This window comes from Lynx canadensis, chromosome F2 (genome assembly GCF_007474595.2).
Source record: "Lynx canadensis isolate LIC74 chromosome F2, mLynCan4.pri.v2, whole genome shotgun sequence".
In the NCBI taxonomy this organism is placed as follows: Eukaryota; Metazoa; Chordata; class Mammalia; order Carnivora; family Felidae; genus Lynx; species Lynx canadensis.
Window position 1 is genome coordinate 47,470,663 of NC_044320.2, and position 26,639 is coordinate 47,497,301.

The following is a 26,639-nucleotide window of genomic DNA, read 5'->3' on the forward strand; positions in this document are numbered from 1 at the left end:
CCAGGGACGCTTGATTGGCGAGGCGGGCCGCCCTCCGGGATCCGGCCTGGGCCACTCCCCAGCCCAAGCCGGGGTCCGCAGCCTGAGCCCCACCCAGTCTCCGGGCGGGGAGGGGCGCACTTGTTTCTAGATGCTCGCGAGGGGGTGGGCGAGACGAAAGGATGGAACCGCCCAGGTTCCCGGGTTCCCGTCTCGCAGCTGAGGGGTGGGCGGTATGTTAAGGAACCTCATCCCAATCCAGGGCCCTTCTGGAGGTCTGGCTACTTCCAGTGCGCGGTACAGTAGCTGTTCCCCTTTACAAGCCGTCTCCTTTAAGAAGAAGAGGGCGCGCACGCTCGCGAGTGTGTGTGTGTGTGTGTGTGTGTGTGTGTGCGCGTGTGTAGTTGTGTGTGTGCTCATGTGCAGATATGTGTGCGCGCGCGCTGATGTGTGTGTATGTGTGTGTGTGCGTGTGCGCGCGCGCGCTGAGGGCCCGAGAGTCAGGCAGACCCCGGGAAGGAGGAGTTATGTAGATTACGGATGAACATTCTGGAGGGGAGCGAGGAGAGGAGGGAAGGAGAAGCAGAGGCGAGAAGCGAGGAGCGGCGGAGGCCCTTCCCGCAGAAGCAGGAGGCGGCAGCGGCGGCGGCGGAGTGGGCGGTGGAGGAGGTGGAGGAGGAGGAGGACGCACGGGCTGGAGGAGGCGGCGGCGGCGGCGGCAGCGGCGGCGGCGGCTGCTGCTGCGGCTGCGACTCGGCGCTTTGAGCCGGAACCGCCGGTGAACTTGGGCGCCACGTTCCCGGTGACGGGCCCCCGAGGATGGTGAATGCAGGCAGCTGCTGACCCTGCCTCCGCCGCTGCTTCTCGGGGGCTGCCGTGTGCTGGGCCCTCAGTCTCCTCCCCTTGCCGGGCTGTGGGTGAACCTGCAAGCTCCTTACCCACCCGGAGGACTTTTTTTTGAAAGGAGACCAGGGAGGGAGGGAGAGGGAGAGAGGGAGAAAACGAAGGGGAGCTCGTCCATCCACTGAAGCACAGTTCACTATGATCTTACTCACATTCAGCACTGGAAGACGGTTGGATTTCGTGCATCATTCGGGGGTATTTTTCTTGCAAACCTTGCTTTGGATTTTATGTGCTACCGTCTGCGGAACGGAGCAGTATTTCAATGTGGAGGTAAGAGTATGAGAGCCTTCTTCCTTCCCCCTTGCCTGAGCTGCTCCCTGAAACATTTCGTTCACTCCTGGGATCCTGGTAGCTCTGAGCAGCCAAGGTCTCAACACATTGTTTCCCTTGTAGCCGCCGAGACCCTGGTTGAGTTTCCCTGTGTCTTAGGTGATGGATGCGCGCGAGACTGAGAATCCGTTATCCCCAGCAGCACAAAGCACGATGCTGCGCGCTCGGAGATACATTTGTAGCCGGTCCATGCTTGTCACCCAGGGAAAAGGCGAAGTCCTACATATAGCAAACGTGTAAAGCAGTTTGAGTTTGTGAGGAAAAAACTGTTCAGGAAATACAGAATTCATTGCTTGGCATCATGTGCTGTCTTGGTATTGTTCCTGAAATCTTTCTCCCCGTGTTCTGTGCCTAACAAAGGAGGTTAAAATCAAAGAATCTGGAGGAGAGCGTGGGAATACTTGATATGTTTAATAACATTACTTTGTGATAAAACACTTGACTAGACAGAGTCTTTTTCTCATTTAGACATAACTCAATACACTGTAACTAGATCTGGCTACACAGAGGACGTGAAATCCATCTCTTTTAAAGTGTCTTCTCTTCCCCTCCCCCCGCCAATTGAAAATAAACGTGGCCCAATGTAATAGTTCTGAGGTGTGTTTTTAATTTGATTTCACACTCTCATGGCAAAACCGAGAGGTTTTAGTCTGTCATTTGCTTTACTTTGATAGCTTTGGGAACAGACAGACATAAAGCAGAAGGGAACTTGAGGATAAGGACTTGTCAGACCTCTGCCAAAGTACTCTTCCTGTCATCAACTCAGCACTAAAGCCAGTAATGTGCAGTAAATCAATGGAAATGTGTATACGCCTGGGCTCTAACTCCAGTTTATAACATACACGGTGGAATACAAAGACAGGAAGAAGGTTTTAGTAAAATAGATTCCTTTTGATTAGGTCTTCTGTCTTCTGACATCTCAAAAGAATTACGATTAAGTCTCTGAAGAATAATGTGATTTTTAAAATATTGTTGATTCTTTAAAGCTTACTGTCATTTTGTTGGGAGGGTGTGTTTACACAATAGCAGGACCTGTTGCACAGCATTTGAACATGTTTCGTGTAACAGATTTATATACAAAGTGTGCATAATAAATGCCATGTGTGAGGCCATATTCTGAATATAACCCTGTGTTTATACAAACTGTTCCTAGGACTCCATGTAATAAGTCATGGTGGGTAGAGAAAGTATTTGGAAAAGTAAGAACCATTATCAAGAGTTGAAGAAGTTTACAGATGTTATGTATGATTATATTACACAGAAACCCCAGTTTGCAAACCAAAACTGTTTAACCTTTTGAAAAATACAACTTTGTTTTTCTGAATAAAAAGAGAGATGCAAAGGGGCTGAAAGTCCAGAATTTCTCTCGATTGCAAATTTGAACTTTTAGAATTATATGGCACAGATCGATTTTTCTATGTAACACTGAAATCAAGAGATAATTTAATGTTGAAATGAAGGAGTAATTAGTTCATAGACTGAAGGAATGAAAGTGGCAAGCTCTTATGTATGTTATAAACAGAAGGGCGCATTGCTTCAGTTTGGTGGTGATGGTGGTAAGGTGGGGCTTGGGGAAGGTGGGCGAAAGTAAGTGCTTGGTTTTATTTTGCTCACTGTGGAGTAGAAGGGAGAGTCTGGATTGATGGCTACTTGCTTTGGCAAAGTCTTAGATTTGCTTTCATACATTGTTGGGATACCATCAGTGTTTGGGTGGTTATTAGGTTTCCTTTTTTAGGCTACGCATAAATTCTATTGTATTTCTTTCTAGTTTGAATCCCTTAGGCAGTTCAATCAGATATTATGCAAGAAAAGTTAATTTTACTAAAAAAGTATTTCATTTTAATTTTTCATGATCTTTTCTTCAAGATATATGTGAAAAATGGTTCATGGAAAAAAGAGTTATTTCCCCCATTTTTAGAGTATTTAAGTTATTTCATCCGTGCTTATTACACCATGCAAATATTTATGAATGATAAGAGGCTGGTGCCATCTGAGACTTTAAAAGCCTTATTTGATACATAGGAAATTTTCTGATGAAAATTAGATTAGATTATGCTTCATAGTTTGTATTATTTCCAGTTAGTTTTTTAAGCACTGAGCATATTCTTAGTTGGGTTTATATACTTCCTTATGTGTAATGATAGCCATTATTTTTCTTTTTTAATCCTAAGAGTAGCTGCTAGTTATTTCCACATACTGTAAAGAACATGGGAAGACAGGATATTTTCTGACATGAATTTCTGCCTGATTCACCTTTATTAGATATTTCTTTTTGGTGGAAGCTCTAATAGGGAGACGAGTCAGTCACATCTTCTCTAGAAAAGCACTGATTGTGTTCTTCATTCTTGGTTGCAAAACAAACACTGGAAATGCTTTATTTGATTGATTCTCAAGGACAGTCTTAAAATAAACAGTAATGGTATCAATCATGCATGAAGCTCATATGATCATAAATTTTTTTCCTAGCAAGCACACCAAGTTATTATAGTTGGAACGAAGCTTCTGAGAGATGCTTTTTATGCTGACAGCTGAAATTACAATGCTTTATTCCTCACTGAACTTCACAATTGATGGGAACACTGTACTTTTTATCCCTATACTTTAAGGTTTAAAAACATATTTTCCCCTGGAGGTGTGGGGACTGAGTAGAAATATTCATGTTAACTCTTTCCTGCTTATTTGTAAGATTATAAGCATTTGGGATTTTCAGTGATCAGAGCAGGAGATATTTCTTAATATGCTGGTGGAAGCCTGTGACATAGAAAGACTGTATTTTGTTTATTTGTTTTTGTTTTTAAGAAGCAAAAGGAACATCTCAATAGCTAAGAAAGGGTCAGACACTACCAGAAGTAGTGTATGGAAGAGATTCAATTCATTCATCTCCTTATATATTTTGGGTAGAACAGTTTTTTTTTTTATGCCAAATTTTCAGTGTTTATTTGTTTAAAGATTTTTGTACACTTTTGGACCCATTTTGGGGGTTGTGGGCCTTACAGTGTGTAAGTCATTACCACAATTCAAAAGAAGTATATTGCTAATGTTAACTAAAAGTCAAAGACTCCAATCATTGGACAGCAGTCTCAATCAGAGGTGTTCATTGGTCACATGAAGCTACACTGTTAACAAAGAATTAGGATTGAAAGTCTGTGCTCTAAAAAATCACATTGTCTCTAAAATAATGTTCTTATGGGTAATATCATGATCCTGAGGCTCTTTATTTTTTAACTTTTGTGGGATTTTTTGTACTCTGCAAGCATTTTTGTTATGAAATTTGAGATAGTATATAGTTCACGAGAGTAATAACTTTCATCATCAACTTTGTCAATGTTAAATATATTAGCAACATATTGTTTATTGTTTTTTAAACATTCACACACATTTCTAATGCAGAAAATTATTTTAAGCCAATTGAGTGGTAAAATAAAGATGTGATACTCTGAAAGATGCACATATCAAAGCATAAGAAGTTGATTACTTTCTTGTGGCAAATATAAAACAAAAATTGATCTTATTGTCCTAATTAATGAAAGAAGAGAGATTCTATGTTTTTTAAATAAGATATTTTATGGCGAGTACTGTGAATCATGAGTGTAACCATTTCCTACATTCTTCCTACAGTATGTTTCTTTAACTGATTTAGTATTTATTCACCTTTATCAGGTTTATCTGAATCTACTTGAAAGGTCAGAATTTACTTGGAGTAGCTCTGTACTACATCTAAACTTGGCAGTAATTGGTGATGAGGCATTTCAGAGATTAAAGATATATTTTATAGATTTTAAAATGTCATATATTGGGGTTACTTTTTTCATATATCTTGCATTCTACTTGTTTAATCAACGTGCATTATTTCATTTCCTCATGGAAGGTGATTTGCTCATGCTGTGATCTGGTCAGCCCCCTTGAATAAGAGACTGTTCTGATTACATCCCATAATTCCCCCTGTAGTATTTTTTACTGGGCAAGAACAGAGGCTGTGTGACTGATTCATAAAGGTTTTTTATCTATTGCAAGATTCAAGCTTTCCAAGACAAAGTAGGAATGCTGGCTGTTCAGAATGCTCATAAGGACCAAAAACTATGACCAGGAGATCAGAAGACAGCTTCTCCTGTGTGTCCTACCTTATCCTTTTCTCTGTTCAGAGTTATCTGGTCAAGTTCCCCAGATGTAGGGTTATTCATTGAACCCTTACAGATGAGTGTGTGCTAGCCAGGTAGGATGTCTCTTACTATTCCCCTGAGAAGTCCACAGAGAACAACTTTCCAAGTCCATCGTTGTCTATACACTTGGGTTTCCTCTTTCAGTATCTTCTTTGCCATCAAGTAAGGATAGAGTTGGGTTCAATAACAGCTTTTTAAATCTCTGGAGTCAAGTTAAAAGTGGCAGATTTAAAGTTTTTACTTTTTCTTATTCATGCTATTTCAGGTTATGAACATAAAATTTTAATGTACTTGTTCAGTGGTATAATTCTTTTCTCTGAAGTTGGATTAATCAATTATTTTATGTAAATATATTTCACTGCCTGACCTATCCCAAACACTCCAAGTGTACCTGTTCAGAATATTTGGTAAATGACCATTTGGAATTATTTCAAGCCCCCCCCCCAAAAAAAAAGCCATGGGACATTTGAATGAATTAGTTAAATTTGTTCAAGGTTAAAAGAAAAAAGATTTCTTTAGCTCCTTCAGGAACTTTCTGACCCTTCAGCATGTATATTCAAATTGAGAAACTCATTTTTTTTTTTAAATTTTTTTTTTTCAACGTTTATTTATTTTTGGGACAGAGAGAGACAGAGCATGAACGGGGGAGGGGCAGAGAGAGAGGGAGACACAGAATCGGAAACAGGCTCCAGGCTCTGAGCCATCAGCCCAGAGCCTGACGCGGGGCTCGAACTCACGGACCGCGAGATCGTGACCTGGCTGAAGTCGGACGCTTAACCGACTGCGCCACCCAGGCGCCCCGAGAAACTCATTTTTTATGTTACTTTCTGTCACAATTTATTTTAAATATCTGTGAGTATAATTATAGCCATGAAGTTGTTCTTTATTTTGGAGTAGTATAATGATTAAGATCACATACTCTGGCACCAGATTGCTAGATTGTAATCCCGGCTCTTTTACTTAATAATAAGTTAATTATTAAGTTAATAATGGACTAATTCATTAACCTCCGAGCCTCACTGTACATATCTGTAAAATGGGGATACTAATAGTACCTGCCTCATAGAGTTGTTTTGATGATTAAATGAATATATGTAGATCATATTAGATCTGATGGATAGATGGGAACATGCCTTCACATGGTGCAACACTTAATACTTTTCAGATATCATTATGAGTAGTAAAAAAAAAAAAAGGATGCTGATTCAAGGGTAAATTGTCGTGGTAGCATCTAATTACATAAAAGTCTGTCAGGTTAAGACATATTAGTTGGTCCACGAAAATTTTATTTTAATACCTTTTTCATTTTTAAAAAGTATAATATACTGAATATCAACCACTAACATCAGTACATTTTCTTCCCGTGGGTTTTTCTTAGACAGTTTAGTTCAGGAATATGATTTGCACATTTTGTCTTGTCATCTGTTACTATCATAGAATGTCAAGTTCAGCTCACACCTTCTTTTATAAAACTAAGTTTACAGAAATCTGTTCATCTTTTCTAATACCATGGAAAATAAATAGGCCTTATAATTCAGTGGGCCTGTTTATTTTAATTGGCTCAAGGCCGGTGTGCTTCCTATCTGCAGTAGGTGGGATTCAATATATAACTTAGGCCAGGTTTTTGTTATACCCCAAATCCAGAACATAAAAGTCTTTTTTTTTTTTTTTAATTAATAGAGGAAGGGGGGGGGGAACTATTAAAGGGCCAGAAAAAGATACTAAAGTATTTTTGGGGTGCCTGAGTGGCTTAGTCGGATAAGGGTACTACTTCGCCTCAGGTCATGATCTCACTGGTTCATGAGTTCAAACCCCATCGCCTCAGTCTTTGCTGTCAGCTGGAGCCTACTTCAGATCCTATTTCCCTTTCTCTGTCCCTCCCCCACTTGTGTTCTCTCTCAAACATAAATAAACACTTAAAAAAATGGTTTCTGTAACGACAAAGACATTTTTTTAAAAAGCAACAATCTTGCCCTTCTAACACTGGGAATAGAAGGTAGCTGGCAATGTAATGAAGCCCTAGGACAGAGGTCAAGGGATGTCTGCTTTAACTTTGGTTCTTGTACTAACACAGCTTTGATCTTGGACAAGTCATTTCTTTAACGCCGTCATCTGCAAATACAAAAGTTGAACTAAACTATCACTAAAGACATTTCCATGAGTTTTGAAATCCTACTGTGTTTAGCCTCCAAGCTTTAATTTATATAGACGAAGGAGGAAAATTGTACATATTTACTGTGTAAATTTGGGGGCAATTAGATCCCAAAGGTAGTATTGAGATTTTTTTTTTCCTGAAGTAGATATCATGAAAACATGCAGAATGTGCAACTTAATTCTAACATTTGTTATCATCTGTAGTGACACAGGGTGTTCCATTTTGAAAATAATCCTAGCCTTCTGCTGAGTAATAAAAACACTGGCAGCAGTAGCAAATTATATGTAATTTCAAAATCAATTTTCGGCCAAGGTAGCATACTTTAAAATTTTAATATTAAAAACGTGGCTTGATGTTATTTCGAAAAATATGTATCATCTGTAAGTTGGCACTTCAGTCTTAAAAAGGCAATTTGAAATAAGATAAAGATTTGGTTTTTGAGGGGGGGAGAGGGTCTCATATTTCAAATCTATTATCTATAAAAAATATACACATATTTTGTAGTGAAATGAAGTCTTATACCATATATCCTTTCTACCCTTTGTGGAAAATAATTTTGGCACATGGCTCTTGGAGGGTTATTTTTATTCTTCATAATACTTTTGATTTTGAATGTGGAAAATCAGATTCCATTTGTTTTATAAAATATACAGCTTATGTGAACAGCAAAAATATTCCACGCTAAAAGGATAAAATACTAAGTAATAGTGTGTGTGATACCAATTTTTCATTTGCTTTCTTTTTCTTTTTAATGGGAAATTTATTTATAGATTTTGAGGTTCATAAAACCATATTTGATTGTTGCTTCCTGTCATTTAGCACTCTGAGTGGATGTTTTTTGTCTTAGTGTTTCACCACAGTCGTTTGGCATCGTGCATCCTTGGGTTTGGATTAGTGGAATATCTTGATGAGCCTCTTAACAGAAGTTTAGCCAACAGAATAAGAAAAATCCCACTGTGGCCCCCTGACCTTTGATTAAATGTGATCTGTGGGTGTAGTATAGAAAAGGAGGCTAGAGGGAGCCATTGAGCTGCTTAAAGACTCCAATGGAGTAGAAGAATTTGGTTTAAAATCACGGACACTAGATACAGTCACATGCCTTCAAATGATTCATAGCCAATCAGAGAAAGTTGCAAGAAATCAATGAACACATGGCTTATGATTTAAGATGTGAGGCAGCTATATTGAGAGCCTCTTGGCACCAATGATTACATATTTGATGAACTAAGAAGGAAATTAGCACTTTTCTGGGAGGCCAGGAGTTTTGGGCATGACAGCATGACAATGAATGTTATAATGCAGGACTGCTTTATATATCCCTTGCTTTTAGGTGTAGACTAGATCAGAAACTATACATTATAGTGACTGCAAGTGCTTTTGGTATTTTCATTTTAACTAAAATGACTAGTGAAATAATTCTAGTCTTACGGATGAGAGGTGGGGTAAATTTAATTTGATCTTGCCTTTTTGGTTATATGTAGCAAAAATCCAATTTTAAAAGCTTGTGAGACTAAAGTTATCTTATTTTTTAATGTTTACCATGGGGCCTTGTTGAATACTTGTTTTTCCATGGAAATGGATTGCAAAATATAGGTTTTACCCATTATTTTTAAATTATTTATTTTATTTTTATTAAAAATTATAATGTTTATTTATTTTTGAGAGAGAGAGACCAAGTGCGAGCAGAGGAGGGGCAGAAAGAGAGGGAGACACAGAATCCGAAACAGGCTCCAGGCTCCCAGCTGTCAGCACGGGGCCCAACATGGGGCTCAAACTCATGGACCTTGAGATCATGACCTGAGCCAAAGTCGGATGCTTAACTCACTAAGCCACCCAGGCACCCCTACCTATTATTCTTTTTTAAATTATGTATGAAATGAGCCACAAAAGTGTGAAGCTGTTTTCTCTTTAAATAGGGACCTCAGATGTGTTTTCAGTTGAGCGGATTATAATACGACCTTTGGTGGATGGAGGCAGTCACTAATGTATGGGGCAAAGCACCCTTTAATTAAGATATTATAATTTCCTCACAAGTATCATTCAGATTTTTAAAAAGTTTTTTAATCTGGTCAGTTACATGAAACCTAGATAAATGAAGTAAGCCATGGCCTCACAGATAGTCTCAGGAGAAATAGTCCTTAGAGTGATGTATTGAAATGACCAAATAAACTACTCACTGGAATGGAATTTTGCAGTATTTGTTTTAGTCATGCTTAAGTTAAGGGGAAATAAACTGCCCCTTTTTAAGGGAAGCTGGATACTTTTATAAACTTTATTTCATGTCCCCAAATTGCACGCACCTGAGGTGATGTCAGTGGAATGCAGGCATGAGCCTCTGCAGAGGCTGATGCAGAGTCAAACTCTGAGTGGTGTCAGTGGAGGCATTTTTTCCATGGGAACTTTCACAGTTGAACTCTACCATGTGTTAATAGTTTGTCATTGTTTATAGTGATTAGATACTTGAATTTGTTTGGGGTTTTTAATGGCTGTGCATCCATCCCCTCTTTACACAAGTGCTAGGCAGTCACTCCTCTTGGTCCTACTTGTTTCTTCTAGTTTAGCGTCTTGAGGGACTTTATACTTTAATTTTTAAAAAAAATTTTTTTTGTAATGTTTATTTATTTTGAGAGAGAGAGAGACAGAGCATGAGCAGGGGAGGGGCAGAGAGAGAGGGAGACATAGAACCTGAAGCAGGCTCCAGGCTCTGAGCCATCAGCACAGAGCCCAGTGCAGGGTTGGAACTCATGAACCACGAGACCATGACCTGAGGCAAAGTTGGAGGCTCAACGGACTGAGTCACCCAGGCACCCCATTTTTTTAATGTTTATTTTTGAGAGAGACAAACAGAATGCGAGTGGGGGAGGGGCAGGGAGAGGGGGAGACCCAGAATCTGAAGAAGGCTGCAGGCTCTGAGCTGTCAGCACAGAGCCCAGTGCAGGGCTGGAACTCACGAACCATGATATCATGACCTGAGCTGAAGTTGGACGCTTAACCCACTGAGCCACCCAGGTGCCCCTATATTTTAGTTTTATTGCAGGACACCAGGCTTGAAAATTGGGTAAAATTTCATGGAAAGCCACATTTGCACCCCTCTTTCATTGTGAATAAGGAAGAACAGATTCAAATATCTTCCAGAGTCAAATATATATTCCATGATTTGTATGAAATTGAGAACAAATTACGAAAACTTCCTCCCAGTTACCGATAAAACATTTTTGGATTTTTTATGTTTTAATATTAAGATTTTTTAAAATTTTTATTTATATTTTGAAAGAGATTGACAGAGTGTGAGCAGGGGAGGGGGAGAGAGAGAGAGAGGAAGACACAATCTGAAGCAGGCTCCAGGCTCCGAGCTGTCAGCACAGAACCCAACACGGGGCTCAAACCCATGAACTGTGAGATCATGACCTGAGCCAAAGTCAGAGGCTCAACTGACTGAGCCACCCAGGCACCCCTGAGTGTTTTAATATTATTAAGAGCTCTACTCATAAAACTTACTGATTTGCTCCTGCGTGTGGATTGAGTGAAATTGTTTGTTCCATGGGTGACTCAAGCAAATTACTTAACCAGTCTTTGCCTTATTTTGACCATTCATAAAGCTGATTTGTGATCTTTACTGTTTGCCTATAGCACAGGTTTTGTAATGACAACATTGAGAAAATGTCAAGCAATCTTCTTCAATAAGAATAGGGTGTATCTCAGTGTCTTCATCCCCACCCATGTCCAGAGTTTAGAAACAATTATGTGCTGGCATTATATTCTAATTAGACAAGGTCCAAATAACCAATAAAACAAATATACATAGAGTTGATTTTATTGAATACCTTATTTTAATGATAAAAAATGTTAGCACTTGCTAAAGATTTGCTGAGCGCCTGATTGTGTTCTAAGTGCTTCATATATATTAACTCATTTACATTTCATTACAATCTTGTGAGTTAATACTGTCATTTCTCTTTCACAAATGAGAAATCTGAGACACCAAGATGTTGAGGAACTTGCCAAGGCCAGGTAGCTCTGAATCTCCTGGAGTAGCCCAGAATCAAAGTAGGCAAGCTGGCTGCAGGAGCCCAGCCTCTCAACTAAGTAGATATGTATAGGCAAATATTAATTTCCAATTTCCCAAGAAGACAGTATGGTCCAGTTCCATTGTTCACATCTTTTGTATTTCCTACTTAAAAGAGATAATCAATACATAATGAAAGTGCTAGGTCTACCCTAGGCAGAATCTTGCCTAAAGTGAAAACTGAATAGGTTGCTGTTGATTTGATTTGTTGATTCAAGATTCAGTATATTGGTGCTCAGTGGTTTTACTGTTGAATGCTCTTTATGAATTTTAACTCATTAGAAAGTTGGTGACCTATGTTTACTTACAAACAATATTAAATGTGGCATAATCTTGGGGCCCCTGGGTGGTTCACTCAGTTGAGCATCTGATTCTTGATTTTGGCTCAGGTCATGATCCCAGGGTTATGGGATCAAGCCCAGCATTGGGCTCTGTGTTGTGTGTGGAGCCTGGTTAAGATTCTCATTCTCTCTTTCTCTCTTTCTTCCGCCCCTCTTCCCTGGTGGAGCGCTTTCCCTCTAAAGAAAATAAAAATAAAAAATAAGTGTGGCATAACCTTAAATTACATATAAAAGTAATCATATTTCCTTCCTTAACTATTTGCCATGTTGCAGTTAACGTTAAATGTGATTTTCAAAAGTTTTAGGAAGATTTGATTGTATTCCAAGATGAAAAGAATAGAACATTGTAGAAAATGTAAAGGAAAGCCTATGTCAGGTCTGTGTTCTATTTTCCTGCAGGAGAAGGATATGTATGTAAACAGCTACTGAATGGCATGTTCTAGGAGTTTTGGACTTTGTTATTTTTATATGTTGCATCAGTTGAGTAGAAGCTATAAGGAAACCAATTTATTTTATTATTTCTAATATATTTAGTTGTAATATAAATGAAACCTTTCTCAGAGATAGGTAAATCTGGAGATAGATTGGGTGCTTCAGAAGTTAGTGCCTCCTCACTGTTTGAGAATAGACTTGATATCTGATCATTGTCTTTGTTGTGGAGGGAATGGAAACTTACAAATTGGTGGTTGATGAAAGACTGAAAAAACATCTTCAGTTCTTACTCTCATTGCAGTGTATAGGTTTCAGGGCTCACTTAGTTCATTGATTAGCCTTTCAAGGAGAACTGTTTCCGAACCCATTTGCAACCCGGTTAGCTGATTTTATAAAATTTCTCAGTGTTAAATATTCATTCAACTCTCTCTCACCTCCCTTAGAGGCAGTATATCATAATGGCTATGTGCAAGAACTTTTGAAGAAATGAGTAGAAAATCTTAGCTGAATCTCTACAAGCACAGTGAACTTGAGTGAGCCAAGTTATTGACCATGTGCCCCAATTTCTTCATGTGTAAAGTAGAGATAATAATACCCAATTCATGGCTTGTTGTAAGATTAAAGAAGAAAAGGATAATGGGGCAAGATAAATAATAGGCTCTTGATTTAGCCTACCTTCTGAAATAACCAAAATCTATGAAAAAATGGCTTTCAAGTCTCTCGACATCAAGTAATGAAGGACAGTCATCCCTGAGAAATGGGAAACAAAGTGAACCCTATAAGTGTCTCATTTTGTCGACTTGAGAGAGCTTCCAGGCAATAGTACAGGAAAGGCAGAACCCAGGTTAATCAGGCAGACTCTCTGTGTTAAGGAGATGCAGCTGGGGGTATGATGAGACCAAGGTGGTAAGAATGCACAGGTTAGAATCCCAGAGAGGAGAGAACTACACAGAGCAAACACACTGGAGGTCTGCAGAGAGTTCCCTTGAATATTTAGTTGAGAATTAATCTGCTCATTCCTGTGAAGTAACAACTAGGGGTCAGGGAAAGAAATAACCTAAGGGGATCAGAGGGGATGATGTTTGGTGCTCACATGGGGCTGGGAATAGTGCCCATTGCCATCAGCCACACTTGAAAACCTCATCATTTATAGGACAATGGCGAGATTACTCACAACCATCCTGCCCCGATAGCGGGAGCAAAGTCCTGGACTGAATACTGCTCTAGTTCTGCGTAAAAAGTCTTAAAAGCAAGACCTGAAAGGATCGAACTGTTTCTAAGTGACTTAATTGCTTCCCACAACAAAGCTCAATAAGATATACAGGAATACAAAAATATGCAGCACCCAGCAGTTTAAAATTCACAATGTCTGGTATTCAATTGAAAAAAAAAATTACCAAGCATGCAAAGAAGCAGAAAAACACCACGCATAATGAGGAGAAGCATCTATCTAAAGTGATCCAAAAGTGACACAGATGTTGGAATTAGCAGATAAGATTATTAAAACCGTTATTACCACTGTATTCTTTGTTCAAAAACTTGAGACATGGAAGATATTAAAAAAGACTCAAATTGAATTTGTAGAGATTGAAACTATAATATGTGACATTAAAGATACACTTGAAATTTATAGCAGATTTGACATTACTGAAAAAAAAAAGTGAGCTTAAAGTCAGCATTACAAGTTATCCAGAGTGAAACATAGGGAGAAAAGAAAATTTATGAAGTTAGTGGCACATAGGATAAAGAGGACAATTTCAGGTGGCCTGATATATGTGTAATTTGAGTCCTTGAACAGGGAGGGGGCAGAAAGGCTCTTTGGAGATACAATGACTAAAGCTTTCCCTTATTTTATGGAACAAATATAAAGTCATGGATCAAAGAGTCTCAGTGAATCCCAAGCACACGTGCGTGCACACACACACAAAACCACAAAGAAAACTAAAGCAAGGCACACTGTAATCAAATTATTAAAATAAGTGGTAAACAGTTTTCTGAAAAATAAATTTTACAAAAAAACAATAGTCAAAAAAAGACATTGTTTTACATTTTGCCAAGACCTGTATCATTTGGCTTCACAAAAGACAGCTGGATTTTCACATTCATATCTGTATTTACACTTACGATGCTGTAAATCATGTAGCCTCTGGTCCACTGCAGTGTCAATTGCAAATAAATGACAGTGAAAAGATAAATGACATCATATTAAAATAATTTTGCCCTAGCAGACTCCTGTAAGAGGTTTAGGACCCCCAGAGGTTCCTGGATCAAACTTTGAGAATTATCGTTAAGTAGCTGTTCTGTTTTCTCTGTTTCCTCCTGGGTGTAACCAAGATCCATATACCTTAAGTCTTCATTAAAATGCTTAAGTCTTTCATTTCTTTCCTACCCTTGTTCTTATCCTTTGATACCTAGCCTTCCCTAATTCCCATCTGCACCCCCACCAGAAAAAGAGCCCATTTTGCATTTAAAATAACCTTTTCTACTACTTATTCTTCAAAGTATCTTTCATAGTTATAATCACAGAGTTTTTTGTCTTATTTCAAAGTTGCATACTGATGTATGTATGTAAGACAGAAGGCTCACTTTAAAATTATTGTTGAAAATCCATTAAATGGCTTGTTAATTGCTAAGACTTGGCACATGGACACTCAGAAGCCAAGTATCAACTTCTTTTGTTTCTCTATGCCTTTGAGTTTTGGTCTTCCTGTCTCTGACACCATGTGGGCCAAACTTATATTTACCAGAAGAGAAATTTTGAGGGGATTTGAATTAAATAATTTTTCTGTTTCCCTGGAGCATATGGTTAAATTTGATATGTTAAACGCAAAAAAAAAAAAAAAAAACAAACCAACCAAAAACCTGTTGTACAAGGTTTTTGTGTAATAGATTCATATCTGAGTCTCACAGTAAATTATGACTTTATGATGAGACAGTATATCTCCTATGGTTACCACTATGTTTTATGAGCCTAACACTGCCCTATAGAAAGTATGAAGCTCAGGAGATACGTGCTGAAGGAATGAATGAATATCATCCCCTTTCATAGGTGTTAGTTTCTAGTTTAACTGATATTTTTTGACTCATTTCAATAGTTGTTTTTTGCCTTAACTCGTTTAGCCCTTACTGGCTGAAAATATAACACTTATACCTTATAAATTTGTTTCAGTTACTTTATTAAAAATATTTAGCTTCTAATAATCAAAGGTATGTCTATCTTAATGATCAGTGGTTAACTGGTAAGGAGCTGGGACTTCTAGATTTTTTTCTAGTCATCCCCATTATGTTACGTTAGTATATCTGATATAAATAAGTGTTTTCTGTCTTCCTTCACTGATGTAACATTTATATAAATGTCTATTGGCTTGACATTAAGAAAAAATGGTCACTTTTTTCAGAGGTATGTATCAAACAGCTAGGGAAATAAATATAAAGGAAAATAACCTTGTTCTACTACAGTAACTTCATTTGTAGTTATTACTATTAATAAATGGCAACTTTCCCAAGACAGTTTCTAGGAAAGAGCAAAAACAATTTTACTTGTATTTCCCTGGACATCTTAAATCATCTCAATCCCTCTTTTAGCTACATGAATGAGAAGAATGTTGATATGTTGTCAACTTTTGCATCCATTAGCATGTAAAACCCTGAGAGTGAACAATCACATAATAATTTGAATTTCTAACTTACATTAAAATTAGACCATGTTTATTGTTCTAACAAGTACAATATTGAAGACCCATGAAGAATTGACTCGAGATGTTAAAATTTGATGGATTTTCTCTTGCTGAACACCTACACATTGGAAATTGGCAGGATAAAAACAGGAAAAAGAAGACTTTCTTCAGTCCTTCATTGATACATGTATTGTCTGTCTGGATTACATCTTCCTTAGCAGAGAAAATGTAACCTTCTGAATATTAAACAGTCCATTATTCACTTCTGCATCTACCAGGAAAAATTAGTCTTCTAGTATAACATCATATGAGGAATTCAAGACTTACTAAGTCTTTTGGTTGGAGATAGCCATCTGCCTAACGGCTGCAGGTTCCGTTCATTTAAAAACTTTCTCATTTTTTTTTCTTCTTGTTACATGAATAACTTCCAGAAATTCTGTAAGTGGACACACACATACTTCCTTCCCCCCTGCCTTTCTTCCTTTTAATGGATACAAATTATTTAAAATGTTCTATACATTTTTGGGGCTCCTGGGTGGCTCAGTTGGTTGTGTGTCCGACTTCGGCTCAGGTCATGGTCTCGTGGTTCGAGCTCCGCGTTGGGTTCTGTGCTGACAACTCAGAGCCTGGAGCCCGCTTCAGTTGTGTGTCTCCCTCTCTCTGTCTTCCCCTCCCCCGCTCACTGTCTCTCTCTGTCTCTCTCAAAAATAAATAAAAACATTAAATAAAATGTAAAAAAATGTTCTATACATTTTTAACATAAATAGATGCTTTGGAGAATTTTTCATATCCATACATAAAGAACAACTTCATACTTACATAGTAAGTTATAACTTATGTGGTATTGATTTAACTACAGCATTATCACTGGACCAGTAAGTTATTTTCAAAGTTTTTTATATTATAAACAATAGAACAATATGTTTTCTTAAGCACTTGTGAGTTTATTTAACAAATAACATTTCTGGAAGTGTAATTGCTGTATTAATGCCTATATATTTATTTATAATTTTGGTAAATTCTGACAAATTGCTACCCCCAAGATACTTCAAATTAATAGTTTTCAACAGTGCTTGAGCATGGCTGATTCCATGCACACCTGCTGTTACCTAAGATTTTTTTTCCTAATCTGATGAGCGAAAAATTAATTTTATTCAAATTTAAATGAATATCAATATTTAGCATTTAAAAAACACCTTAATCCACTTATATTTTTTATTGCAAAGATTTCCATTTCTACCATTCTGTATTTTGTCTTCTCTTTCTTACTGATTTATAACAATTCTATATGTGTTAAGAAAGTTGACCCATTCTCTGTCCTGTGTGATAATATGAATTTGTTGATACATTTTGATTTTGCTAATTTATTTTTTCAGATTAATTAGTCATTTATATTATGACTTCTAGTTTTGTATCCTCCTTTAAGAAGTATCCAGCATTTTAAAGGTGTTTTTAAAAGCACTCATTTCGGGGACATCTGGGTTGCTCAGTCGGTTAAGCATCTTACTTGGGCTCAAAACGTGATCTCACGGTTTATGGGTTTGAGCCCCGTGTCAGACTCTGCACTGACAGCTCAGAGCCTGCAGCCTGCTTTGGATTCTGTGCCCCCTTCTCTTGTTCTGCCTGTCTCCCTATTGTGCTGTCTCTCAAAAATAAATTTAAAAAAACTTAAATAAATAAAACACTCCTTTGTTTCCTTTTTTTTTCCTGTTTAAATCTTTAAGTAAAAGTCTTTGATGGCAAGCACAAAAATTGGACTCTAATTCATTTTCTCCAAAACTGGCTAACAGGTGCTTTGGCACTGTATATTGAGTAATACATCTTTCTTCCATAGCACTTAGGTGTTGTTGAGAACTAATAACTATAAAAAACAATGCTTTAGGACAAATTTGATTTTATCTGATGGATTTGTGGGTGGTCCAGGACACCTTCGTTTCACACAGCTAGGCTAGGGCGACTGTGCTGTATATATTGCATGTGGTCTTAGAACCAGAGGAAAAGTGGAACATGTTCCTTTGGTGGTGGTAAAAGCATTGGAGGACAAGCAGCCGCAGCTGATGCCTCTTAACTAGCACGCAGTATCTTCTGACCACATTCTTTCGCCCAAGCAAGTTGGTTATACAGCAAGCCCCAGTGTTAAGGGGTTTGGATATACACGTTGCCTCTGATGAGGCCAGCCCAAGGATGTGGATGTAGGAAGAGTGAAAGATTGGGATCGGTAATTCAATCCATGACATCCTCACTGATTTAAAAGCTGCCTTTTTCATATACTAATGTTCACAAGTAATTCAACTTGTTCCTGGGTAAAGTTTTCTTCACTGATGTATTCAAATCTTCCCGGGACAATACCAGGCTTATCCCTCTCAGTAGTGTTTTGCAGCTTTCTGTAGATTTGGAGTTAGGTTTTTCCTTTTCTGTTGCTATTTAGAGTGGGAACTTCCGGGGTACCTGGGTGACTCAGATAAATGGCCAAATCTTGAGTTTTGCTCAGGTCATGATCCCAGAGTTGTGGGATCAAGCCCTGCTTCAGGCTCCACACTGATTGTGGAACCTGCTTGGATTCTCTCTCTCTGCCCCTCTGCTGCACATGCATATGCACTTGCTCTCTCTCTCTCTCTCTCTTTAAAAAAAAAAAAATAGAATGGGAACTTCCACTCTATTTACCAGGCAATTTTATGTAAAGAAAAATGCTCATTTACTGTGGTGAGCATTTTGTAATGTATATACAGTAATTGTCTCATCACTGTGGGTACACTTGAAAGTACTATGTCAACTCTACTTGAATTTAAAAAATACAACAAACCTTCATGTTTCCTCCCCCCAAAAATGAAAAGCTGTTGATTTTTATATATTAATTACCAAATACCTTGTTAAATCATCATACTGTATCATGTAATCCTTCTGTATATCCTCTTGAATAGTCTGGACACAAGGTTGTATTAGTTATACTTAAAGATAATTTTACTTCCTGTTTTTGTCTCTGATTCATTCTTTTGGATAATTGTACTGACTAGTTCATCTAGAGCAGTATTAAGCAATTATCATGACACTAGGCACATTGTCTTTATTCTGACTTTAGGAAATAGGAAATAAATACCTATTTGTTTTCAACTGTCAATTAACCTCAAAAATATTTAAAATCCTAGTTATTTTATCCAGGATAATTAACTCTGGAATCTTTGTATATTACCTTTAAATTAACGATTGATGGTGAGGACACAGCATGACCAAAATGGCAAGATATTGAAATTTGGTATCCACATTTTCTATTTTTCCTCAATTTTAATGTGGTTTTTATTTTATTTCCTTGTAGTTTCCTTGAAAGTTTCCTTAAGTTTTGCATCTCTGACTTAGTAGTCCTATTATTTCCATGAATATCACAGTGGTGAGTGGACAAAATTGTTTTGTGAATGAAACAACGAATGGATTGGTTAATTTTGCAATAGAATTTGGACATTTTATTCAAGACTTTTATTCAGTACTCCTGGTTTCATGCAACAGAAAGCCAGTTTGAACCACCTTGCCCAATAAAGGAGGTTTAATGGAAAATACTAACGTAATTTACAGATTGCAGGGAAGGGCTGACCCAGCAAGCCTGGGACAGTTGCAAATATCTTAAAGCTGAGACCTTTGCAGAACTTTCTGTCTGACCCTCACGCTTGCTACTCTTTGTTGTTTGGCTTCATTCTCTTGCTGCAGATTGTCTTTTTCCATGTTGTATGGGTTTCCTGTCACCTGGCAACCGTTTCTCTTTATCACTTTTCTTGGAGAAAATATCTTCCCTCTGCCCATATGCATATACTTCCCTAAAGTATGAGCTCTGCTATGAAAAACCCTAAAGAAAGTTTCTCATTAGCCCAGTTTGGATCATTTGTCTACTCTTGTACTAGAAATACTTTGTGGGACCATGATGGCAGCTATAATCCTATAGTTGGAGTGGGGGAGTAGTAGTTTCCTCAGAAAAGGGAAGGCGTGTTGGATAGAGCTTCAACAATAGATGTCTTAAATAGCTGACTTAATTTATTCTTTTTTTTTTCTTTTCTATCTCTCCCTTTAATCTATTTTCCCCTTCTTTCAGCATTTCCAACTGCCCACGCCCCCACATATGCACAGTTATCTTCCTATGTTTCTCTTCCCCTTTCTTGTCTTTGTCATTATCCCTCCATTGCTCTGAATAAGTTAGGATTAAGGTATGTTTTCTGTTATACGGTTGTTACCTGTGTAGAGACAATTATCATGAGTAAAGTTTCCATGGAAAAGCTGTAAGAAGAGTCACCATGCACAGATGACTGTGTATAACAGAGCACAGGAATTAGCATAAATGTGGCAGAATTTTGAACTAGTGTGACTGAGAAAAACACAAAGTCAGGAGGCTTACTGATGGGCTCAAACAATAAATTTTGGACATCTTCGGTATTTGCTCTCAAGAAATTTTTGTTCCAGAAGCTTCTTCAACTAATTTTATCTGAGATGTGACAGCAAACTGCTGAGGCTGTTGCTCTTTGCCACCCCCCTCCCCCCCATTCTTCTTTTTCCATGTTAGGACCTTAACCATAATTTTGATCAGTGCTTTTTTAGATGAGGAATCTGAGGACCTGGTTGTGGACATCTCAGGCTTCACAGAAAGTCTGTGGTAGAAACCAGAGTAGGAAACAGGGCTTGGGACTCCTATGTTCTTGCCAGGGTTTATGAGGACGTGTGCTGGTGTCCAAAAATGGGCATGCAGCTATGTTGTCAATGATCAAATTACAGAAATTACCATCATGATTGGTAAATGTTATTATTTGCATTCTTGCCTACTATTGACAAAAAATACCTTGTGAAACAGTAAAACGTTTTAGTCATTTGAATATTGATGTGTAGATTTATTATTTATGGATTTCCTAAAAACCAGCTTTAATGGGGAGAAAGGATAGACAATACCAGGACATTCCCAAATACCTTCTAAAGTCACACTTGTACAAATTGATTTTGTCTCAAATCATTTTATTAGAGATATGCTTTCTTCCTTGGCAGCAAAGGTGGCTGTCCCACAGCTGTGATTCAGTTATCACAGTTCTGGGCACTATTAAATAAGAGCATCTTTGTTTCATCTTTGTTTAAATTTATCTGTAATGTTACAATTAAACACTTCTAACTATATACACATAATCTCATATCCATGCATATATATGTGTGTTCATAAAGGAAAGATAGAGAATACAGCATATGTATGTATGCATATCTTGAAAGAACTTTCTGAGCTATTTGGGAAATTAGCTTTTTATATACATCTTGGGATTTTCATTTTATTTTTAAATGTTGTAGCAAATAAGACAGAATGATATTAAAGGGAGGTAACTGTTTTCCTGCTTCCAAGAAAATGTAAAGAAGATCAGACACTTAAGCTCTAGGGGTTCTTCTTTTTTTAGGCCTTATGTGTGGGGCTTGTTGTGGTTATAAAATGGAGAGAGGCGGAGATGAGAAGGAGGGATATTGAGAAAACAAGAGAACACTGAGAAAGGACTTTTCCCCCACTGCACATTATCCTTAGAAGAATTACTGTTGCTAGAAAGAATATTTGTCCTTTGTTGTAGCATTATTAGATGGAGCCCTTTGAGAGTTAAGCCTAGTGTTTTATTGAGCTAGGTCTCAAATAAATGATATTGTTTTTATGTCACGGTAGGGTAGAATGATGTATTAAATGTTGATGCCTTCATATGAGGCAAAGATCACGATTTAAGTAATACTCCATTAGTCTTTCAACCCCCTGATTCTCCCCATGTATTTTCTACACAGTACATGTGTAGAAAAGAGTAAACTTTATGATTCTTCATTTTGTTTTTCCCATCAACCCCTTCTTTTGAAGTCATTTTTGTGCCCGCGACTGATGGCATTTCATTAGCTGGTAGGAGAGTTACTCCAATTTCAGGCTCTTAAAATAACAAGCCCTTCATATCCAGCCTTTTTTCAACAAATTATCCTTAGAGGATAATTTATGAGATAGGAGAATAGAATAGAATTCCCATCACAGTTTTTCCTGATAGAATGTATTTTTTTTTTAATTTTCTTAGTAAAAGAATGGTAGTTGATACTATAAAGATATTGGCCACTCTTTCTAGAGAGGCCACTAGCATATGGTCTGCATTGCTTTTTCCTTTTTAATGTGAATCTTTTTGGCATTTCCCAACATGGCAGACATTTATGTTCACTTTAATAGGAAAGAAATATAAGCCTAAGTATATAAATATGCATTCTAATTCTAATATCTAGGACACAAAATGTAGATGTTAAGGCCTTTGCTGTGTATATAGTCTGGAGAAACAAGGGGCACAGCCATAAAACTAGTATAGAAAATAAGGCAGTGTGTTTCCAAGTTCTGATGTTTGTAATATAAACTATCATTTATAGACTCCTTTATAGACTCAATTATAGGAGGTTGGAGAGGAATGACTTTGTGACTAAGAAGGGCTCTTATCTGTTTTCTGAAATACAGTTGACTAAATTATTTTCTCCCAAGACTTATCATTGCAGGGTACAATACATCTAGTCTAATAATATCATTTTAAGTCACCTCAAACTGACTTATCTGATGAGATAGTGATGATTCAGTTCTTAGGTGGCAGGAGGCTTTGGTAGTATCTGGATACCTTCCAAACTAGGATGCAGAATTATTCACTTTAATGTCTGTATTATAGGAATGTGTGTGCTGGTGCTTTTGTTGAAGGATTCTTTGAGGGTGGGGAAGAAGTGAATGATGGGACATGGGACTTCATCTCCGAGATCCTTTCCTTTATGGGTTAGTGCTTCCAGGTGGGACCGCGATAGAGGATGAAGAGACAAAGTGTTTGCATTAATCGAAGTATTTTTAGTTTGGAGGACTTTAACTTTTTGCCTTTTTACTTAAACATCATATTGATATAAGTGGATAAACAAAAGCATGAAGCAGGACTTTATGTGTTCGTTTTCTGAAAAGAGGTCAGCCATGAAAAACACGCACTAATGTGTTTGCGGTATACTCTCTTCAAATTGGGAACAGATGCATGCATAGCTATAGAGTGTAGATAAACAGGACTGAGTTTTTCACTGAATAAATTCAACTTTATCCCTCTGTGCCTTGTACCTTTTCTCCCATGGAGTTAACTGTACCTTATATTTCCCCCATGTGGTGTGATTTTAAAATGTTAAGCTTAAAAAGAAAAAAAATTTAAATTTGTACTAAGCAATTTACAACCTATAAATCTAATGTTAGAAATGAGCTAAGGCAATTTTACCTGTAAGTTGTCCGTCCTTAAGAAATTCAGCAGGGGTGCCTGGGTCATGATCTTACAGTTTGTGAGTTCGAGCCCTGTGTCCGGCTCTATGCTGAAGGCTCGGAGCTTGGAGACTGCTTCAGATTGTGTCTCTCTCTCTCTCTCTCTCTCTCTCTCTCTCTCTCTCTCTCTCTCTGCCCCTCCCCCACTCGTGCATATGCTCTTGCTCTCAAATAAACATAAAAAATTTCAGCAGATGCAATTTAAAGTTAAATACAATCATATTGAAGTTCAATTTGATTTTTCAAACTGTGTACTCTTACCATGTAACATGTATTTGAAGAGATCACTTACTAAGCAATATGGAACACTCATTATGCATGTAGGTAATCATAGGATAGGTAGCACTGAATCGAAAAGAAGCCATCAGTAATTTTCTGTTCATCGTCTCTTGCCGTCACTTCTTTTTATGCCATGGGCCTTAAGCTTCAATGTGTAGATGAGTCATCGGTAGAACCTTGTCTGAAGCGATGATTCCTTGGCTCCTTCTCCAGAAGGTCTATTTCAGGAGGTTTGAGGTAGAACTTCAGATTCTGCATTTTGAAAAAAAGTCTCCCCTTCCCCCAGGTGATTTTAATGCTGCGGAACCATTGATCTGGCTTTGGGAAGCACGGTTATAGAATTTCCTCAAGGATTGTTATCTGGGCGATTCCACGTGTTTTCCATTTCTTCTTCTAAATTGAATTCAGGTTTATTGGCCTGTAATTCTCTGGTTCATCTCTTGTTCCACACGTAAATTTGGCAATTACAAGCAGTACAGTTTTTACCTCCCAGTCTGCACTTTGATGCTTACATGAATCTGCTTTCTTACACTGTTCCTTACATGGGGTGTCTGGGGAAGAGGAGAAAAAAATGTTTTAAGGCTACTATGAGTTTTATCTGAAGTGTACTCGAAATGCTCCTATGACTTTTTTTTTCCTTCAGTTCTCCAATTGTGACTCTTACTGGCTTGTTCCCCTTCTCTCTTTACCTTCTAATCACTTTGAACAGGCACAGGGATAAGTTAGCTACCTTTTTTTTTACTTTATTTACCACCATTTCCCTTTTTCTCTATCCATTGTAATGGGCCTAGATTTTTACTTTGTATACAACTGAATGTAGGGAATTCACTCGCATATGGCAGAATTGTAATATTTGTTTGCATTGACTATCTTTTTTCCAATTGTCATCTTCATAGGCATAGCTCCTTTACCTTGAAAAATAACCAGTATTTATTGAACACCTTGCAAATGTGCCAGGCAGTGTGCTGAATATTATATATATTACCTTATTCCACTTTTAACTCTCTGAGAGGTATAAAATATTATTGCCATACTCACTTTACAAACAGGAAAACTGAGATCATTTAGAATTTGAAAAACTTGCCTAACTAAAGTCTTGCAACTAATAAGTGGGAAAGCTGGGAATCAATTCCAGATAGTCTTAACTCCAGAGCACCCTCAGGCAACCCTGCGCAACAGTTGTAGTAATAAGCTGGGGTGGACTCTCCATCTTGACTCTACCAAGGCCCTTGCTGGCAGAGCACCACTGAGTCTTTAAGGAAGATGTGCCATCATTCTTTTCTCTTTAATGGGCAAGTCTTTAAACCATCCTGACCTTTGGGGTAGGCCATATTCAGAGATGTCCTTTCTGTGGTTGCTTGAAATCATATATGCAGCTTTATTCTCTCCAGTACTTACAAGGCACTGTTCTCAGGTCTTAGAGACTTTCTTGGTTATTACAGAGAAGTTGTCTGAGTTTGGGAGAAGCACAGAATAAAGGGTTTCTTTTCCAGATAGTGGCACTTCTCCTTTAGAACACTCTGCAATCTTCCATTAAGAGTAGCCACTGTTAATAGTAGTGCCCATGCCCACCATATTGCCTTTAACAAACTTCCCTTCCCGATTACCCTTGGGGATTATCTTTTCAGACCTGAGGATGCATGTACAGTGTCAGGCTCGTGTAGATAGCTTTGTGGGAGCCAATCCTTTGGACAAAGTTATATCTTAGCTCATCTATAAAAATATAACTATGCAATATTAATACTATTGATATTCCAGTAAATACCACATGAACCGTTGTGCAGAATTGGTGGGAATGTAAATTAGTACAACCACTGTGGAAAACGGTATGGAGGTTCGTCAAAAAATAAAAAGTGGAATACCATACGATCCAGTAATTTCACTGCTGGGCATTTACCAAGGGAAAATGAAAATACTAGTTTGAAAGATATTTGGGCCCTCTGTTTATTGTAGCATTATTTACAATAGCCAAGATATGAAAATAAGTGTTTCATATCCAAGTGTTTATTAATAGATGAATGGATAAGGAGAATGTTGTGTGTGTGTGTATTTCATTATATATATACATATATATATACATACACATACACATACATATATATGTATATATATAATGAAATATTACTCAGCCATAAAAAAGAATATTTTGCCATTTGCAACAACATAGATGCACCTAGAAGATGGACCTAATAGTAAGTGGAATAAATCAGAGAAAGGCAAATGTATTATTTAAGAAACAAAATGAATAAAGAAAAAAAACAGAGACAAACAGAGTCTTAGATACAGAGAACAAACTGGTGACTGCCAGAGAGGAGGTGCATAGGGGGATGGTTAAAATAGATAAAGGGGATTAAGAATGTATTTATTTTGACAAGCACTGAGAAATGTATAGAACTTTTGAATGATTATGTTGTACACCCAAAACTAATATAACATTGTATGTTAATTATACTTGAATAAAAATCACTGAAATTCCAGTATTGAATAACATAATCTATCATTTCTTTATAATATATATGCTGGAAATTTATTTTAACTTTAAAATAATAACTTTGCTCTTCCTTGTCACAGATAGTAACTTATTTTTAACTTACTCTGTTTTTAAAGAAAAATGTTACAACTCTCTCATTAGTAGTAAATGTGGTTGAAGGCACTACTTTAATTCATTTTTCACTTCATTTCACATGTCCTAGAATTTTTGAGGTAGATTAATATTCTTAGTCCACTTTTTATTCCAGCAGAGTGCCTGGGAATTAGTAGAAGCTAAATAAATGACTGTTGAATAATAGACACTAGGAAATTTGAGGTGGGAAATAGTATTGGATGATAAGCATACTCTTGGTATTTTATCCCGACTAGTGTCAATTAGTACTTAGATTATACACACACACACACACACACACACACACACACACACACACATTCTGAATTGTTTTAATTCAGTCAAGCAAAATATTTATATCTAAGGTTTTCTTTGATTTTTGTTTTTTTCTTCTCTTTTGTGCCTGTTATGGTACTGTTTA

At 37.5% G+C, this 26,639-nt stretch overlaps 1 protein-coding gene across 1 annotated transcript in view; it reads left to right on the forward strand.

Moving 5' to 3' along the window:
* The first annotated feature begins 791 nt into the window (after positions 1-791).
* The window catches only part of MMP16 (matrix metallopeptidase 16), a 285,679-nt gene continuing 259,831 nt past the window's right edge, over positions 792-26,639 (forward strand). Inside the window, exon 1 of the mRNA XM_030304358.1 lies at positions 792-1,152. Coding sequence (XP_030160218.1) covers positions 1,021-1,152 — 132 coding nt within the window. The 5' untranslated portion in view covers positions 792-1,020. The remainder of the gene's footprint in view (positions 1,153-26,639) is intronic.